Below are 16,624 nucleotides of genomic sequence, written 5' to 3' on the forward strand. Positions count from 1 at the left end.
ATCCAGCGGATGCAGCTCCAGGAGAGCAGGCAGTCATGGCACACCCACACAGGCAGGGTGCCCATGCAAGCACCAAACCAGCAGTTTTTCTGAGCAGAAAAGCCCAACAACCAGGAGGAAAGCCTGGAAAAACAATGTGGCTCAACGGCCTGCAGAACTCAAGCTGGGGTCCTTGCTCAGGGTTACACCTGTACCTCCAAAAATCACATGGAACATGAAGCCAGGCAGAGGCAAACCTGCCAGCTGAGTGCGGATTTAGCACTCTTGAGTCCAGCTTAGCGCCACTTTCAAACTACCTTCTTCAAAGCCAAGAGGCGACAAGAATAACTCAGCTTCCTGCGATCTCCTCCCTCCACCCACAAAAAAACTGAGCTGCTTCTCCTGCCCACTCTCCTTTAATCAGAATAATTACTTGTTTTTCTTTAAAGTCAGATTTGGCTACATTTAGTGAAATTTCCAAACTGCCGGATGTTGTGTGATTTTTGCTAGGCTGCCGTTTTTCACAAAGTATGTGACTTTGCCATGAAACATCTCAGTTTACCATACAAATTTTGCGCAGAACAAAAATAAGATCTTTTACTTCTGTCTCCCTCGGGTAACATGGAATCTTTGGTTATAATTACCACAGGTGTAATGCTCTGCCTACAGAGGCCATCCAGATTACAGGAAATTTTAGCAGCTGCCATTCCTGAGAGTCAGTGGATTTCCACATGCAGACACCCAGCCAGGGCCTGGGCTGCTGCCGCCAAGATGCACTCAAATGTAGCAACAAACAGAAAAAAAAAAAAAAAAAAAAGTCTGGCCAAATTTAGAAGGGTGTTTTCCTCTCAAAGTGCTCTGCAAGGAGAAGTGGCTAGTGAGAATTTATTAGGACAACAGATGCATTAATTTTATCTTGAATTTCGAGGCAGGAATTGGAAATGAGGATATCCTACTAGGTGATAAAACTGTCTGTCACAAGACCCCCGAGTACATGTCACTTGCAGAGCGCCTGGAAAACACGCGATGAAAGAAGTTGGTGGAAGGGAGTGGGAGACTAATGCTTTCTGGAGCTCAGTGGCTTGGACCATCACACTTTGTTGTATTTGTTCAGACAGGGAAAACGTGGGAGGTGCTGCAAGCATGCTGTAACAAGAGAGAGATTCTGTATTTATCACTGCAAAGACTAAACACAGCAAGTCACATTACTACTGCAGGGAGAAGAGACTTGCTAAGCCCAGTGCCAAAGGGGTCAGGGCTGCTCCTCAGCCTCCTCTCCCAGTGGCTCCCAGCAAATATGGGGGCCAAAGCGAGAGACGTCCCTTTGTCAGGAAGGAGCAATCCTGCTCCTCTGTCGTGTGCCCAGCCCACTTGCTGTGGGCGAGGGACCAACACTTTCCTGGAGACATGCACACACCACGCACAGCAGCTATTTGGATATACATCCCTTCCTGACTGAAAACTCATGAAATCCAGGCTTTGGGACCATGGTCGAAGGCGGTGAAGCTGTTGGAGTGGGACAGACTGTTTTGCTGCTGCTGGGGCAGTGAACTGTCAGCAAGTGTCTGAGGAGCAGCAGAGAGGATGCCTGAACCCCATGCACCCACGTGCTGGTCCTGACAGGTGCCCAGAGCCCAGGTGCAGCCAGGGCTTTGCTCAGCAATCAAAGGGAGCAGCACTCGGCAGTGTAAACAGTAGGATGTGGTGGGAGCAGCGCAGCATCAACCGAGGAACAGCTTGGATTCACGGAGAAGGAAGGGCTGCACATTACACTGTCTACACCGGCTGATGCTGGTACTTCCGATGCCTGGAAAGCTGCCGCCTCCACATCCTCTGCTGCTGGCACACAAGCATTTCCTAACCCTCCACAGCACTGGAATGAAGGAAGGTATCCAGGTATCCAACCCAAGCCATCCCCTGCATCCCCTCAAGCACAGGTGAGCACAGCCCTGGGGCTGTAACCACACAGGGTTTATCCTGGGAGAAGAGCTGCACTGCGGGGCAGTGAATGGAACACCCTCCCTTCCTCTCTTCTCTGAAGAACAAAGTGCCTCCAGCACACCTGAAAAGGCAGAATGCTTAGTTTGAACCCCATGGTGGTTCAGATAAGCTGCCAGACTGTGTGCACAAAGCTGCCAAGAGCAGTTTCTTGCCTCTGCTGTTAAGCCTTCCTAAATCCATCTCCATTTCCAGATGGATCCTACAAACTGCCTCAAACTCAGCAAAAGGGCCCAAGAGTAGCAAACAGCAGACATTTGCAAGTAACTAAGACAACTCCAAAATGAGATTTTGGAAAGCCTTCCCAGTTTGCAGAGCAGTGCCTTCTGCCTCTTGCCCAGTCTCTGTGAACAAGTCAGTGCAGGAGAGGCTGCACATGAAGGCAACAAGGCCGGGGTGTGAAATGTGAACACAACTTTCCAAGCAGCCCAGCCACAGGCATTCCTGTACACAACTGTCTGTGAGCCGAGCAAGTGAAGTCCTGCTTGCACAGAGACACTCTTGTAAACTTTCTGGCACATGCATTTTCAGAAGACCTTTGGAAATCAGCTGCCATGTGTTCATCCTAAGAAGCTGTCACAACACTTTTCTGGAATACAGCTCTGATTGTTAAACCATTGCTGGATACTGAGGCCAGTTTTGCACAGATATTGGTCTGGTCCTACACCTTGCTAGGAAATATGTGGTGAGCTGTGGATTGGTTCCTCAGTGTTAGGGAGAAATACGGCATTAAGAGGCATCTGGTGTATTGTGACTTCATGGAATTTCCTCTGCCTTGTTCTCTTTTAGAAACACATTGTCACTCCCTACATCTCCCTTATTTTGCTGTTTACTATTTAAGATGGTCACTGTTATGGCCAGAAGACTGAGAGGAACACACCCGTCACACGAAGCAACAATGAAGCTAATTGCATGTACAGTGCAATGGGTTTTTTTCATCTTCATATGTATCCTCTACAGAATAAACGTCACCTAGTGTGAATCATGGATGGAGATGGCTTTTCTCTGTGCATCCTGGATGTTTATGTACTGTATATCTGCATACAGATAGTTTGTCTATTCATGTGGAGTGATCAAGCATCACAGAAAGGAAGAATTATTAGGTAGCTGATCTAGTCCTGAGAGCAGGAAGTTACAACTCAGAAAAAAACCCCCAAAAAACCCGAAAACTATAGTCTGTACTTACAGTAAATGACAGGAATGAAGAAAACAAAGTTCCTTCATCATATCTAGACAGTTTGGCCAAGACTCCTTCCAAAATGGTGACAAACTACAAAGACAAAAAATACTGCAGTTATTTTTAATAGGTGGACAAGCATGTAAAAATCTGCATCACCTTCAAAGGAGCCAGTGGACCTCTCAGCATTGCCAAAGGAATGGACCACCTACCCCTGAGCACAGTGGGTGGGGAGTGGGGAGAAGGAAGTTCTTCCTTTTAGGTGCTGCGGTGCAACTCTCGCTGACTGGGAATCACCCCTCATTGTCCTGAGTGGTGCAGGGGACAGGAGGTGGTGCAGTGTGTGGGGAATCCAGCAGAGCCTCTCTGGATGGGGAAGGCTGGGGCTCCTGCTCCCAGTATGCAGTGGCAAGCACGCAGCTAGCTGGGTACTCTTGCAGAAGAATTGAACTGGCATATGTTGGCGGATTATGTTTAAAGGTCTCCACTGTATAATAGGGATGACTTGTTCTCAGAAAGTTTGAAAGTAGAAGAAAACACACCCCACCATCTTTCTCCTTACATACCAATTCCCCTCCGTGTTAGCACGGCACACCAGACCTACACAACCACCCAAGGGGAATGCTGGCAGCTGAGCTACAGAAGCTGACTCTGATGAAAAACAATTTCCAAACAATTAAACCTGACATTTTGGAATGTATTTCCCACTACTGTCATCTCTAAATTAATTTCTTAGAAGAGCATATGGTGATTTTGCACAAGATGAGCTATTTTGTCCACACAACCTCATGCGTAGGAGTGGTGACCACCTCTGCATGCCACCCCAATGGCTCTGCAGCAGCATTTAGCAGTGCCACCCCCTGACTACAGCTACCCCAGTGCTGTGAGGTGATGCTGACCATGGGGTGCTACCCCATGAACGTAACACCCATTCCTTAAAGCCACCTCTGGCCCAGTATGGTAATCCTGCTAGCAGAGTATTACATCTCACGCAGTTCCTTATCAACAAAGAGTCACCATGAAAGGACTGGGAGATGTATGATCTTGCCTGTGAGAAACAAGAAGCTAATTCAACATCCTAATGTGTCACATTTTAATGGAAACGCACATATTAAAAATGCAATGTTAACAGTGAATCACTTCACCTGAAGCCGAGGGTTACCTTTGCCACTAGGAGTGTTATCATTTCTTTGACGGTTTCCTCAATTAGTTCATCTATTTTTGAATGGTACTGGTGCTAAAGAAAAATAAAAGGAGAGGGGGAGGAAAATATTAGCATCGATCACAGCCAACAGCTCTACACTTGTCAGTCTCTTCCCTTGGTAAGCCACAATACATAGTATTAAACCAAATAATTATGCAGCTTATTACCCTGGGTCCCACTGCAGTGACCAGTGACTACTTACTCTTGTAGGAGAGACCTTGAATTCAGGAGAATCCTGCATCAGTCTTGAAGCATGGGCAAACCCTGCCCTGTTCCGTGTGCCCGCAGTTCTGGGAGCCATGTGTTGGAGGGGAGGCTCTACCATCCCTGTGAGAACCAGCACCCAGTGCCCCTAGAGATTCTGACATCCCTTTGCTCCACTTCTGTGGGCATTATCCTGTCCTGGCACATGGATTGCAGCGGACAGTGGGACACACCTGCTGCTGGAGGGGAGCAGGCAGCCCTTTCCAAGGGCACTGCAAACCACCCAGCCCTCAGCGTGGGAATGGGGAGGATGTGCTGCTCTGGGGGAGCTGGCAGTGGGCTCAACCAATGGCAGTGGTGCTGCACCCTTCCCACCTGCTGCAGCAAAGCAGCTGAACCTGTTACCCCGGGGTCAATGGGCACATGGCTCCAGTTAAGCACTCGTTCAAATGCTCTGCTGTTCTGTACTGTGAGATAGATTTAAAAACCATCCAACAAACCACGACGAGCCTTTTGTCCCATGCAAAAGCCAGCAGGCAGTGCAGCGCTGAGCCCCGGGCAATGGCAGATCCCGTGGCAGTAGCTCAGCACTGGCTGACCAAGGCCTGTGCCTGCAGCACCAGCATTTGAGTCTTCAACCCAATTTCTGCACATGCCAAACCTTGCTTAGCTTGGGAGCTCTGATGCGATCAGCTGCAATATGGCTAGAATAGGTACTAAAATACAGTCTTCTACTAATTTAGAAAAGACCTGTTTCCAATACAAGATTTAATTAGTGAAAACATACAGTATATTCTTATTTTCAATGGACTGAGAAAATACTGATTATGACTGCTTTCCAACACAAAACATTTGATTTTTCAGTCAAACATTTCAAGCACTGGTGCTAGTCACTATATTCATTACCACTTGGCATTAATATTGTTTTAAAATGTTAACATCAAATCACATTGAAAGAGACAAATCTGCTTTAAATACTAATCAGACTTTGGGAAGGAAGACTGTGAGGGCTTTACAAATGCTAGCTGCTGGTCTCAGTGTCTGATCGGTACTCTAAACTGCTCTACAGTTTGGGGATTTTTTTCTATGGCAGTAACATTAATATAGGAATTTGGGAAAAAGAAAATAAAAGTAGGACACACTTACCCACTCTTTTGCAAACTTTTCAGATGATTGGGGACAGAAATAAAGAGGAAAGTGCAAAAGACAGGAAAAAGAACATATGAAGATAAACAATAAATAAACCAAAATCTTTTAAAAAAAGAGACGTATGAGAACAGCAGCATCATGCACAGAAACAATAAGCAATGGAAAATGAAATGGGGTCAAAACCTCCTTTTGCTGAAATACCAGAGATCGCTACCTGTAGGATTTGGTGGCAGTAAAACAGTGGGAAGGGACCGGATTGTAGCTGACACCTGGCACTCTCTTATGGTTTTATTTGGCTGCGAAGAGGAAGGGAACCGGCTGTCGACAGGCAGGGTTCAGCCTCGGGGCAGCCACACAGCCCTCAGCAGGGCGACAGGGCCAGGGCAGGGACATGGCACAGCACATCCCAGCCCAAGGCCTGGCTGGGGGCACTCAGAGCCTCACCTGGACACGAGGACAAACCGGCACCGCCACGCCACAGGCTGCGATCTGCTGGGCCCACGCGGGGGAAAAACATACACGAACAAGCAGGTGATACTTGCATTGGCAGCTCCCATTCCCATGTCCTGCTTTGCAGGTCAAGACATACACAAGTCCCTTATGGGATCATAGTTATGATTAATGCAGAGCTAGGCCTTATCAGCTCCCAGGATTGACCTGGCCTTTCCCAGTACAGCTGGAATGCAGCTGTGGGGTGACAGGAACCTGTAACAGATTGGTACAGGCAGAAGCTGCTGATGTGCTTGGCAGACACAGGCACATCTTGGCAGCCAGGACTTCCTAAGGGAAATGGAGAAGGGGTTGTGCATATATTGGGGTGACTCTCTCATTATGTTTTCCTTCTGCAACTGCATTTTCTGTGTGTGTAAAACTTTGCAAACAAGTATTCAGCTAACTGCTTTCATCAAGTAAGTCATGAGTTTGAATTCAAACATGACTAGCTATGTGCAAAGCAATTCACTGTGAAATGCACTGACTGATGCATGTTCAATTACAAGCTTGTTTCAAAAGCAAATAAGAGCCCCAATGGAATAAAACCACAGCTCTGAGAGCAGGAGAGGAGCCTGTGCATGCACCAAGGTGGTGTAGCAGCACCCTGAGCGCTCATTCCCATCGCAGCCGCAATCCTCAGGGCAGAGTGAGCCCCGGTGCCCCGGCAGTGACCATGCAGGACAGGACCTGCCCCAGGCAGCCACAGCCATGTGCACCCTGTGCCACCAGTGCCACAGCCCCAGCTCCACCTCAGGAAGGGGAGCCTCGGCCAGGACAGGGGCAGAGACGGCGGCGGTTTGGAACGCGAGCGCCTGGTGCTGCTACAGATGCCTGGCTCGCAAAACCAGCAATTCCAACAGCTCCTTCCACATTCCTCATGAAAACACTCAAGGTTAAAGATCGCAGAGCTGGTTTGCTTTACCAAGCATAGCCCCCACTCTTGATCAAGTTCATCATAGCTTTCTATTAGCTCAATTATTACAATCCATAATCAGTGCACTACAATGATTCAACTTGACTTTATGTGATGAGTATCTTGCCTTGTCATGTAACAGATTGTGTGTATGTTGTATTTCTCTAAGGACCATCTGACCTTAGATATTAAATAGAAACATACTAGACCAACTGAGAAACATTTAATACATACATTTATCCCCTTAGATGTATTAAAAATTCAGAGGAAAAATAAATATTTAAGATGGTAAAGTATGTTTACCAAATGTTTTAACAGCTGCCTTTAGAGACAAGGAAATGGAATGAAATGATGGGTGTTTGTTTCACAGGGTAATGCTCGCAAAACGCATTCAAGTGTCTGCTAAAGGGAGTGTGGCTGAAGGTAGTGTGAGAGGGAAGGCCTTTGGGGTGGGAGGGAACCCACAGAGCAAGGTCAAGGAAAGTGTCCAGAGAGTCTCTGCCCACATACAGATTGAACTGTCAGAAAAATCAGCGGTTTGTTTCTAACAAAAATATCATCTCTGGTTAGGTCTGGGCCAAAGGCCCTGCCTGAACCCTGTGGTGGGCAGTGTGAGCCGTTTTTGCTGCTACTGAACTGTCTGCACAGGGACATGGGCTGCAGAAGCCATGTGCTGGCTGTGGCACTGATGAATGGTCCCATCAGCGAGTTTCTGTCCCTCCCTGTCTGTTCATTCCTCCCCTTGCTGACCTGGCGGCTGCTACACACCAGAGATGGGGGCACAGAGGGACTCAGTGAGGCACAGACACAACTCCTCATATTACTGAGAAGGACACAGGCTGGAAACCCAGGTTCCCATGCCTCTGCTGCGTATCTGTCTCATCATTTTCAGTTGGACTGGAAGAGGTGGGGTGGCATTTTGTCTTCCCCTCCCAGGTTGTAATGGCAGATCTATAACTTTTACCCCCCTCAGCCTGACCATCTTGGCATACAGGTTTAGACAGCTTCAAGAAGAGGAGATGGAGGTAGCCAGAACAGAGAGTGGCACGAGTGAATGGAGGGGGAGGTAGTAACACTAATTAAAAGGAAAAAAAAAGAAAAAGGGAGGGTGTATAAAATACTGCAGCCCTAAGTGGTAACCTATGCACCAGTAATTTATGTCTGCTTTACAGGTCTATTAGTTTAGCTATCTGTTGAAAACCTCAGGTCCCAGCAACTGTTGCTTGCCACAGGGGTTCAGCTGTCTCCGAGCTGCTGCACCTAACACCTCTGGAAGTGACCCAGGCAGATTTGCAGCTGACCTCAGCTGCAGCCCAGGAGCAACCACACAGCTGCCTGCTCCCCTGTCTCCTGCAGTCTGAGTCAGGCCAAACCTGCAGTGGGACTGATGCTCAGAATTTGGAGGAAACTGTGGCAACCAGAGGGCATCCATCACAAGTCAGCATGGAAAGATGCAGCAAGTGCCTGGTGACACAGGCACAGCGCTGATGTTATCAGTCTTGGACCATCTGAATACTTAACCTGACAGTTTAATGAATGCAATGAGCCTCCTCTGTCTCGTGATCTCCAAAATCTTCCTGTCCTCAGGGAGTATAAAGTGCCAGTGCCTCAGTGCCAGTATAAGGGTCTGATCCTGGTTTGCAGTGGGGAGAATCACAAACATGGACCTTTGCAGCTGATGGGGCACTGCCAAGGTGGATGCTGCAGCAGCTGCAGGCTGAGGGATTCGGGGAGACAAATGAGTATGAATATGGAACAGAAAATGGTAGAGAAGTTCACGTCCAGGCCTGGACAACAAAAGCCCACTCCAAATCTACTCCAGCAGACCTGGAGGACAAGGGAAGACCTGATGATGGGCAGTATGAAATCTTTTACAAGGTGTATGTCACAAATAAAATGTCAGAACTGAAATATGTATAAGAAAAATAAAAAGAACAGCTGAATCTGATCCAAACACCACTGACATCAGGGCAGAGAGCCCTGCTACATCCAGTGGCCTTTGGAGCAAGTTCTTTCAGAGGAACAAATTGAAGTGAACAACTGAAAAAACACAGGAACAACTAGAAATGATTCACTGCAAAATCTGACCATGGAAAGCTGTAGTGAAAAGGCTTATCTAGGAAATGCTGACAAGCAGCGGACTAGGTGAGCCAAACAGTACTTGTGAATTTATTCTAGACTGGTATATGAATATTTAATTTAGCTTGAAGTCACTGGAGCAAAATGAACATTCTGATGCATTCAATTCATTCCAATTTGCCATGCCTTTTTAATTCATAGATCAATTCACAGAAACTTCAACCTGCAACTATGGCTTCAGAAGAAAATAAAAATCAGCAATTAATTAAAACAAGTTTGTTGTTTGGGAACTTGAATCATTATGAATCTGGAAATCCAGAATGATCAAGTGTGCTGATTATAGCCAGTACTCAAGGAAGGCAAAGCAGCTGGGATTTCAATCTACTTTTGGAAGTTATTTATTTTTGTGGTGTTTTTTTTTTTCTTCCTTACATGCATCACAGCAACAACTTGGCAGTCCTGTTTTCCTTATGTTTGTCTACAGAAAATAGCCATACACAGAAAGTGTGTTGCCGACACCTGGCTCCAAGGTGCAGTTAATGACTCAATTTATATGGTCATCATGCAACAACCAAGCTTGAGAGATACCGTATGCATACCACAGTCCTTGCAAAAAGCCACTCCTAAGTGACAGGAATTCCGAATGTTTCTATTCATTAGATTTGAGAGCAACCCCCTGTACATTCATCTGCACACTCTCTATGGAAGGCTAAATCCACAAACGATACAACGTCTCTGAAACGAGCACAACAGGAGACAGGAAATTTCATGACATTGCCTTTAAAAGCTGTGAAAGGAAGAACCTGCATTTTTACCTCTTGGCCCATTTCCATACTGCAAAGCTTTGTAGACTGAGCTTTGGCATCCACCATGACATTAAACATGGTGCATATTGATTGAGGGACTCGGAAATCTGTTGATCGGCTGGTTTTCTGCAGTTTTACTTCAAATGCAATCCTTGTTCTGTGAAGGAAAGTAGAAAAAGATGTTTCAGTTGCTTTTAAACATACTGAAGCCAATAATAATAATTTGAAACAATACTGAGAGGAGTTTGAGACATCAGAAAGCTGAATGTTGCTGGGAGTGCCACAGTGCAATTGTTACAAATGCGTTTTTTCCTAAAAATTATTTTCCTGTTTAAAAAGAAACCCCCTTTCCAGAACACACACTATTTATAAAGTGTTCAACAGTTTCAGGGAAACTGTGACTCTCTTATGCTTTATAAACAGTGTGATGATGTTACAAACAGCAGTGTCAGTGAACACCTTTAATTTGGTTGCATTACCTGATTGATAACCACAGTCTGCTGCACTAAAGGAAGCTCCTATTGCTCCCTGATATCAACTACAAATAACAGAAATTCTTTCACTGCTTGACTGAAAGAACACTGCCATATCATTGCATTTATAGTGATATGATAGTATTTGTTCACTTGAAGTTCTTCATTGTCTTGTAAGTTCACAGAAGCAGTTTCCCTGCACCACACAAATTCACCAGAATCTATCTGCAAAGCGTGCACAGGCACAGTCATGTGAACACACTTGTATCACACACCTCCCTGTTCTCCTGAGGTTTCACTGAGACCAAATCTGACACCCCTGGCAGGAACAAACCATGATACACCAAAAGATTTCTTAGCCCAAACCTACAAAATCTGATCCTGTATCATATTTTAAATAGCAAGGCATTTGTGAGTCTAACACGGGAATGCTTTCCAGTGTGGTGGGCACTGCCTTGCCTTTCTTCAGAGCTCCTCTTCATATTCCAGGGGTACTTCACTAATCCAACCTAACACAGAACAATTATCACACCACACAGAATCTGCCAATAAATTAACATAGGAGCTTCAATTTAGAAATAACAAATAATATCAGCTGCAGCTCAGGAATAATTTTGAACTTGAATGATCCCCCAAGGGTTATGCAAATGAAAACTCATTTACGAATGTGAAGCTCCTGTTTTGGGGATCAGATCTGAGCTGGTATATAGGTCCTTCTGCCTGGATTATTAGTTAACAGGCCTTCCTTGCAAGGGTTGCTTTCCTGACAGCCCCGAAATACAACCCAGTGTGGAAGGCGGGGTGGCTCCTCCATGGATTCAACAGTTCAGAGACAGACGCGAAGAAAAATGTTGTGTCAAACTGAAATTGCTAAAGAAACCTTAGCCAGGCCCTGTTTGCAGGTGATATAAATAGGGAAGGCAGCATATTGGTTTACATCAGCAGTGGCATTTGAACTGATTTAATTACCAGTGCCAGATTTAGCCTGGACTCGGGGACTAGAATCTTGATAATTACTGAAAGGACCCAAGGAGACTGGGATTTTCCATCTCCTCATGGAAAGGAGCATGTTCCTACTTATGCTCACAACCATTATATATAGTTGTACCAATACAAGCTGGGCTAGATTTTTACAGAGGGACAACACATTTGTAGAAAGGTTGAGGCAAATCAGGGAAAAAAACCACCTGGCTTCCATGCACACAAGCCCTTCTTTAGATGTACCTGGAAATTTGCTTATTTTTCCCAGTTATCTCAGCTGAGCTAACTTGGTCTGATTTTTAGAGATCATTGCAGCTATAACTGTGCTGTAGGGACAGCAAAGGGGCCTTAGTTCCAAGTGAAAAAAATAAAAAAGATAAAATAAGTTTTTGTGGTGGTGCTGGAGCAGAGCAGAGAGCAGAGCTCCAGCACTGGGTTTTCTCCTGAAGGACAGCCAGATAACTGGAGAACAACTAAAGCTCAGTGCTTGTGCCAGACACAGGACCAAAGATGGGCTTCTGCAATAAACTGCGTTATGTCAAAGACATTAAATGCAATACATCTCATTGCACTTAAAATGCACTGGGGTTTATTTTCCAGAATGGTGAGAGAACAAGCATTGAGCTGTCTGCCTTCCTGCCTGCATCTCAGGGACTGAACGTGCCTTCCCCTGTGCTGACACTGCACATCCAAGCTAGTGAGGATTGTACCGAAAATAAATGCCACACTCACACTTGCAGAGTGGCCAGGAAATTATGGTACAGAACAGCCACACCACACACTGCAGTTAATATTAGCATGTTTTGGCTATATTTGGCTTCCATTTTTCCTTCGGTTCATCTCTTTGTCTATGAATTTTTGCACAATGAAATACAAGGTTCGTTTTTTCTTCTTGCCTTGTTACCTCTGATTCAAATGGACATAAATTGCAGTGGAAAAGTTGGAAATTTAACTTCAATATTTTGCTTTCAAAATGACAGCTGCCAGCATGTCTAAAAGTTGCTTAAAGACATCTCTGTTTTGGAAGATCTGCAGGTAACTATGCTATAATGTGGCTGATGATACAACAGCTTTTCCCAATCAACGGCAGACGTGAAACCTGTGTGCCAAGCAACACACTATCCCACTTTTAAAATAATTTTTTCTTGTTTTTTCTTTTCACATATCTGTGCTTTTTAGGTGGGTGCTGGGATCTTTCTTATAGCTATGCTTTCAGTAGTCAGCACCATCACACCAACCTGTGAAGATCTGGCCTCATGTGTGGCACTGAAAATAAATAATTACCTACAAAGCCCAAAAGAATGGGTGATTTATTGTGACTAAGCACTCCTGAGTCTCAGCAGAGAAGTGCCTGCTTGGGAGAGGCCACAATTCACAGCAATGGGGTGAATTCCAGTTTTAGGATGGAATAGGCTTTGCATCCTGTGAGCTCTTGTGAGAAACGTGCCTGTCTCGCTCATGGGCACCTACCTTTTCACACAGGACTCGATCATGTCACTCGCCATAAGCTTCAAGCGCTGCTCTAAGTGTTTCCCAAACTCCTCCTCAGGCCAGTGCAAATCCCGAATGAAGGTCTGTAGGGCATCAAGTTTCCAGAACATATCTTCTGAGGTGCCTGATCCATTGCTGGCAGGGCAAAATGAGAACAAAAGTCAGAAGTGGCATCAGGGTCTTTGCAACCTGATGTGGAGACCATTCCTGCAACAAGTGTAAGGCAGACAGCAGTTTCATACACAGGACAACGCTGGCCATCTCCACCATCAGGATTTTGAGTTTTACCATACAGTTGCCTAATCTACCTTGCTGTCATCACCCACAAAACTTTCCAGACCAGATGAGTAAGACAACATCATGAGTTACACATATTAACGGGAAGAACGTGTGTATGGTAAAAATCAGCCTTAGTTAATAGCCACATTAACGCATGTGATTATTAAGAATTAAGGCCAGAAATTGTGGGAGAAAATCCTTGATCAATAATAACTGCCATACCAGGCTGTATGCAGTTATTAAGATTTAGGGTTTCATGCAATTCTCCCCCCTCCAAATTACATCTTGAGTTTGCCTTGTCCCCCCCAGTGCGGCCCCGTTTCCAGGTAAGGGACAGTGCTAACAAGTGGTGAGCGAGGACACACTTTATCTCTTGAACAGCTGAAAAAAAATTGGGGTAAGTCAATTGAGCTAAGGGTACCTCTTATATCCAGGAGTTTCGGCAGGATTTACTGCTGCACCTTTTTCTTTGCAAAGGCAATTACAGGACAACAAATTTACATTTTTAAAAATTTATTTTGCAACAACTTTGGTCTGCCACAAAATTCTCAATTTCTTTCCCAAGCATATATTCTTGTACCCACACCCCTGCCCAGATGGAAGTCTTTAGTCCTGCAGTGTGTAGCTACACCAGCTCTTTTCACAGTATAATTATATCTCAAACCTCCACTTACAGAATAAAAATACAGGACTGGATTGCACTCTGTTTGTGCAGAGAAATTTATGCATCCATAACCCTTTTCTCTCCCTTTCTTCTTCTCCCTCACTTTTTTTTTTTTTCAGAACAATTACCAAGGGAGCTTCAAGAGTTTCAACCCCCTCCTCGCATACCACTAATGCTAACACAGTAATTTATAAGATATTTAACACACCATGCATTACCACTTGTGCTGACATCATCTATAGAAACAGATGAGGGAGGGTGTTTCTATTGTGACAGATGCCAGCTGCATTGAGTTAATGCTAGAGGAGCTTGGAACTAATGCAAACAGGGCTACTCCTGGGTGAGAACTCTAGTCCCAACATGCCAGAGGGGTCCTGCGGGATCCTGGGCTAGCAGAGTCAACGAGATAAAGAATGAATAGTCTTGGTTGTAGGAAAAACGTATCTGACACTAAGCAACAGGTAACATGTCCTTGATGGAGGGGAAGGGTGAGTAAAAGGAAACCAGGGAGATGAAAAGATAAAGAATCAGGCATTTGCTTTAGCCAGGGGACCAGTTTGGACAGCAGTTTCACATGTTCATCTACTGACAGTTTTCAGTTCAAACCTGTGCTTGGGTGTAAGCAAGCTTTAACAGTCTAAACCCGGCTTTGGAACTGCATGAATTTACATTTTAAGTGATATAATGTGTACAAATACAATAATTGGTATTTACTACAGCAATATTATGACATCCATTTTGTTTCAAAATTTTTGAAGACTTATTCTCAGTCTTTTTCGCACTTTTGATTAGGGCTCCATCCAAGTAAGCAATATAGTATATTCATTTCCAAAATGCACTGTTCATATTTTGCTTATGAGCACCACAATTACTCTAATCACGCTGGCAGCTAACAATATACCATTGATGCTCAAGCATTTTCAGAGGGATTATCCAATTTTCTGTCATTACATGATTCTTATCTTTTCAAGGGCAATACCACAAAGCATGCACAGAGCAAGATTAAAACTTTCAAGTACTCTTTACAGACAACTGCCTAAGCTAGCCTTTAAAATAACTATCTTAGCATGAATATGAGTTGTATGGCTTTGAAACATAAAAAAACAAGCTAATATTTTAAAAGGTTTTAAAATCTATTTAAAAATATCTCACATCAGTGTTTTCTTTACTTTCATTCATTACCAGTGCTCTGCAATCCTGCCTGTGCCAGACTAATGGCAGAGGCCTTCTGGTGGACTCCAGGTGTAGATGTAATTGAGGGTGTTCCAGTAAAAGTGAACAGGGGATTCTTGGGTGAGTTATTCAGCTTTGTCTATTAAGTGAGAGGACAGAGGAAAAGCACCACAGTGCTGACTGAGACCACCCTATGCCAACCCTAAATAACTCTCTAGGATTTTAGAAGGAGAATGGACAAATGCAGTTCCCATGATAGGACATCCTGGGAGATGAGCTACCTCAAATGATGAGATTAGAGCCCACTGTGTACCACCCTCCACACTGCTCAGTGGGAAATCTCCTATAAGAGAACTTGCTGAGGATTTGTGGTGTGTTCCCCCCGAGCTTCACACCTGCACCCTGGGACACAGACAGGAAGCTGGGAGCACAGAGCACAAGGCTCCTACAGAGAGACTGCTTTGACACTATTTTCCAAGCCATAATCTAAAACTCACATTGAAAATATCTTTCTTTAGTTGGTCATGGCATTATTTGGGCAGTAATGAAGGCTATGGAGCTTTAATTGCTCTGTGGGGCATACCCCAATATGAATAAAACTGTTACAGGGTGCTCCTCTTTCTTGGACTGCTTCATCCAAGGTGAGACAAAAATTACCTGGGAAATGCAGAGCTTGCATTAAATAACATTTATTTTTAGATCTACATCTGGTCCACAGAAATTGGTTGACTGGCATTGAAATTGGTTCATCTTCTCTTTTGGACAAAACTCTTTGCTGAGACACATAATGTCACATTGTAAGTTCTGTGGTTGGTACGTTATTCAGACCATGCCCCATTGTTGACAGCTATTTTATAAAGCAAGATACTAGCTCAAACTCTCAGTGGGAGTTGAGACAAATTTTCAAGGTTTATACAAAAAAACCCTCAAAATACACATGCCAGAAATTCACTAGTGTCTCATTCAGAAAACATCTAATTAACTGTATCACTCTTTAAAGTTTTATGTAATGCACAGAAACAAACAATACATATCCATGCCAAGATTACTTTAAATTTAAATGAGATCTAATTTGAACTGAATACACACTCAGAATCATAAATAGCAGCCATCCATGACGGTGCAGAAAAGCTAGGCATTTGTGGGATGCCTAGTGGGATGTTAACTGGTAGATTTGGTACTTTAGGGAGATTCACATTTGGTAGATTCACATTGGGCAGATTACTTGTTAAACTCCTGTGGAAGAAACAGACAGAAAGAAAAAATACCATAACAGTGACAATGCCGATGTAGCAGAAGCACATGACACTCAGAAACAAATCTGCAAAGTTCACAGCATGAGGACAGTTAAAAAACTAAAGCAAAACATTTCAGAAAGAAGCATGGGTATGGAAGCTTAAATGTACTGTGTTTGCAGTCTGCTATAAAATTCAAATTCCTTTCAAAAAAAAAAAAAAAAGCAAAAAAAAAAAAGCAAACCAGAATGAAAAGAAGAATCACAAAGTGCAAATTAACAGAGAACTTAAACACCTGTGAAAATAACTGCACCTTCAAGTCCTGAT

The 16,624-nt window shown here is 44.3% G+C and overlaps 1 protein-coding gene across 11 annotated transcripts in view; it reads right to left on the minus strand.

The window, feature by feature from the left end:
• Window positions 1-16,624, minus strand: part of CADPS (calcium dependent secretion activator) — a 206,643-nt gene that overhangs the window by 26,025 nt on the left and 163,994 nt on the right. For 3 of the 11 annotated variants that reach the window (XM_058845244.1, XM_058845240.1, XM_058845239.1), the window contains 6 exons: window positions 16,152-16,298; window positions 12,926-13,081; window positions 10,011-10,158; window positions 5,709-5,723; window positions 4,317-4,391; window positions 3,164-3,247 (listed from right to left, as the gene is read on the minus strand). In XM_058845244.1, coding sequence (XP_058701227.1) covers window positions 3,164-3,247; window positions 4,317-4,391; window positions 5,709-5,723; window positions 10,011-10,158; window positions 12,926-13,081; window positions 16,152-16,298 — 625 coding nt within the window. The remainder of the gene's footprint in view (window positions 1-3,163; window positions 3,248-4,316; window positions 4,392-5,708; window positions 5,724-10,010; window positions 10,159-12,925; window positions 13,082-16,151; window positions 16,299-16,624) is intronic. The other 8 variants (XM_058845250.1, XM_058845242.1, XM_058845241.1 and 5 more) reach the window with 3 other exon arrangements.

Source organism: Poecile atricapillus, chromosome 9 (assembly GCF_030490865.1).
Source record: "Poecile atricapillus isolate bPoeAtr1 chromosome 9, bPoeAtr1.hap1, whole genome shotgun sequence".
Taxonomy (NCBI): Eukaryota; Metazoa; Chordata; class Aves; order Passeriformes; family Paridae; genus Poecile; species Poecile atricapillus.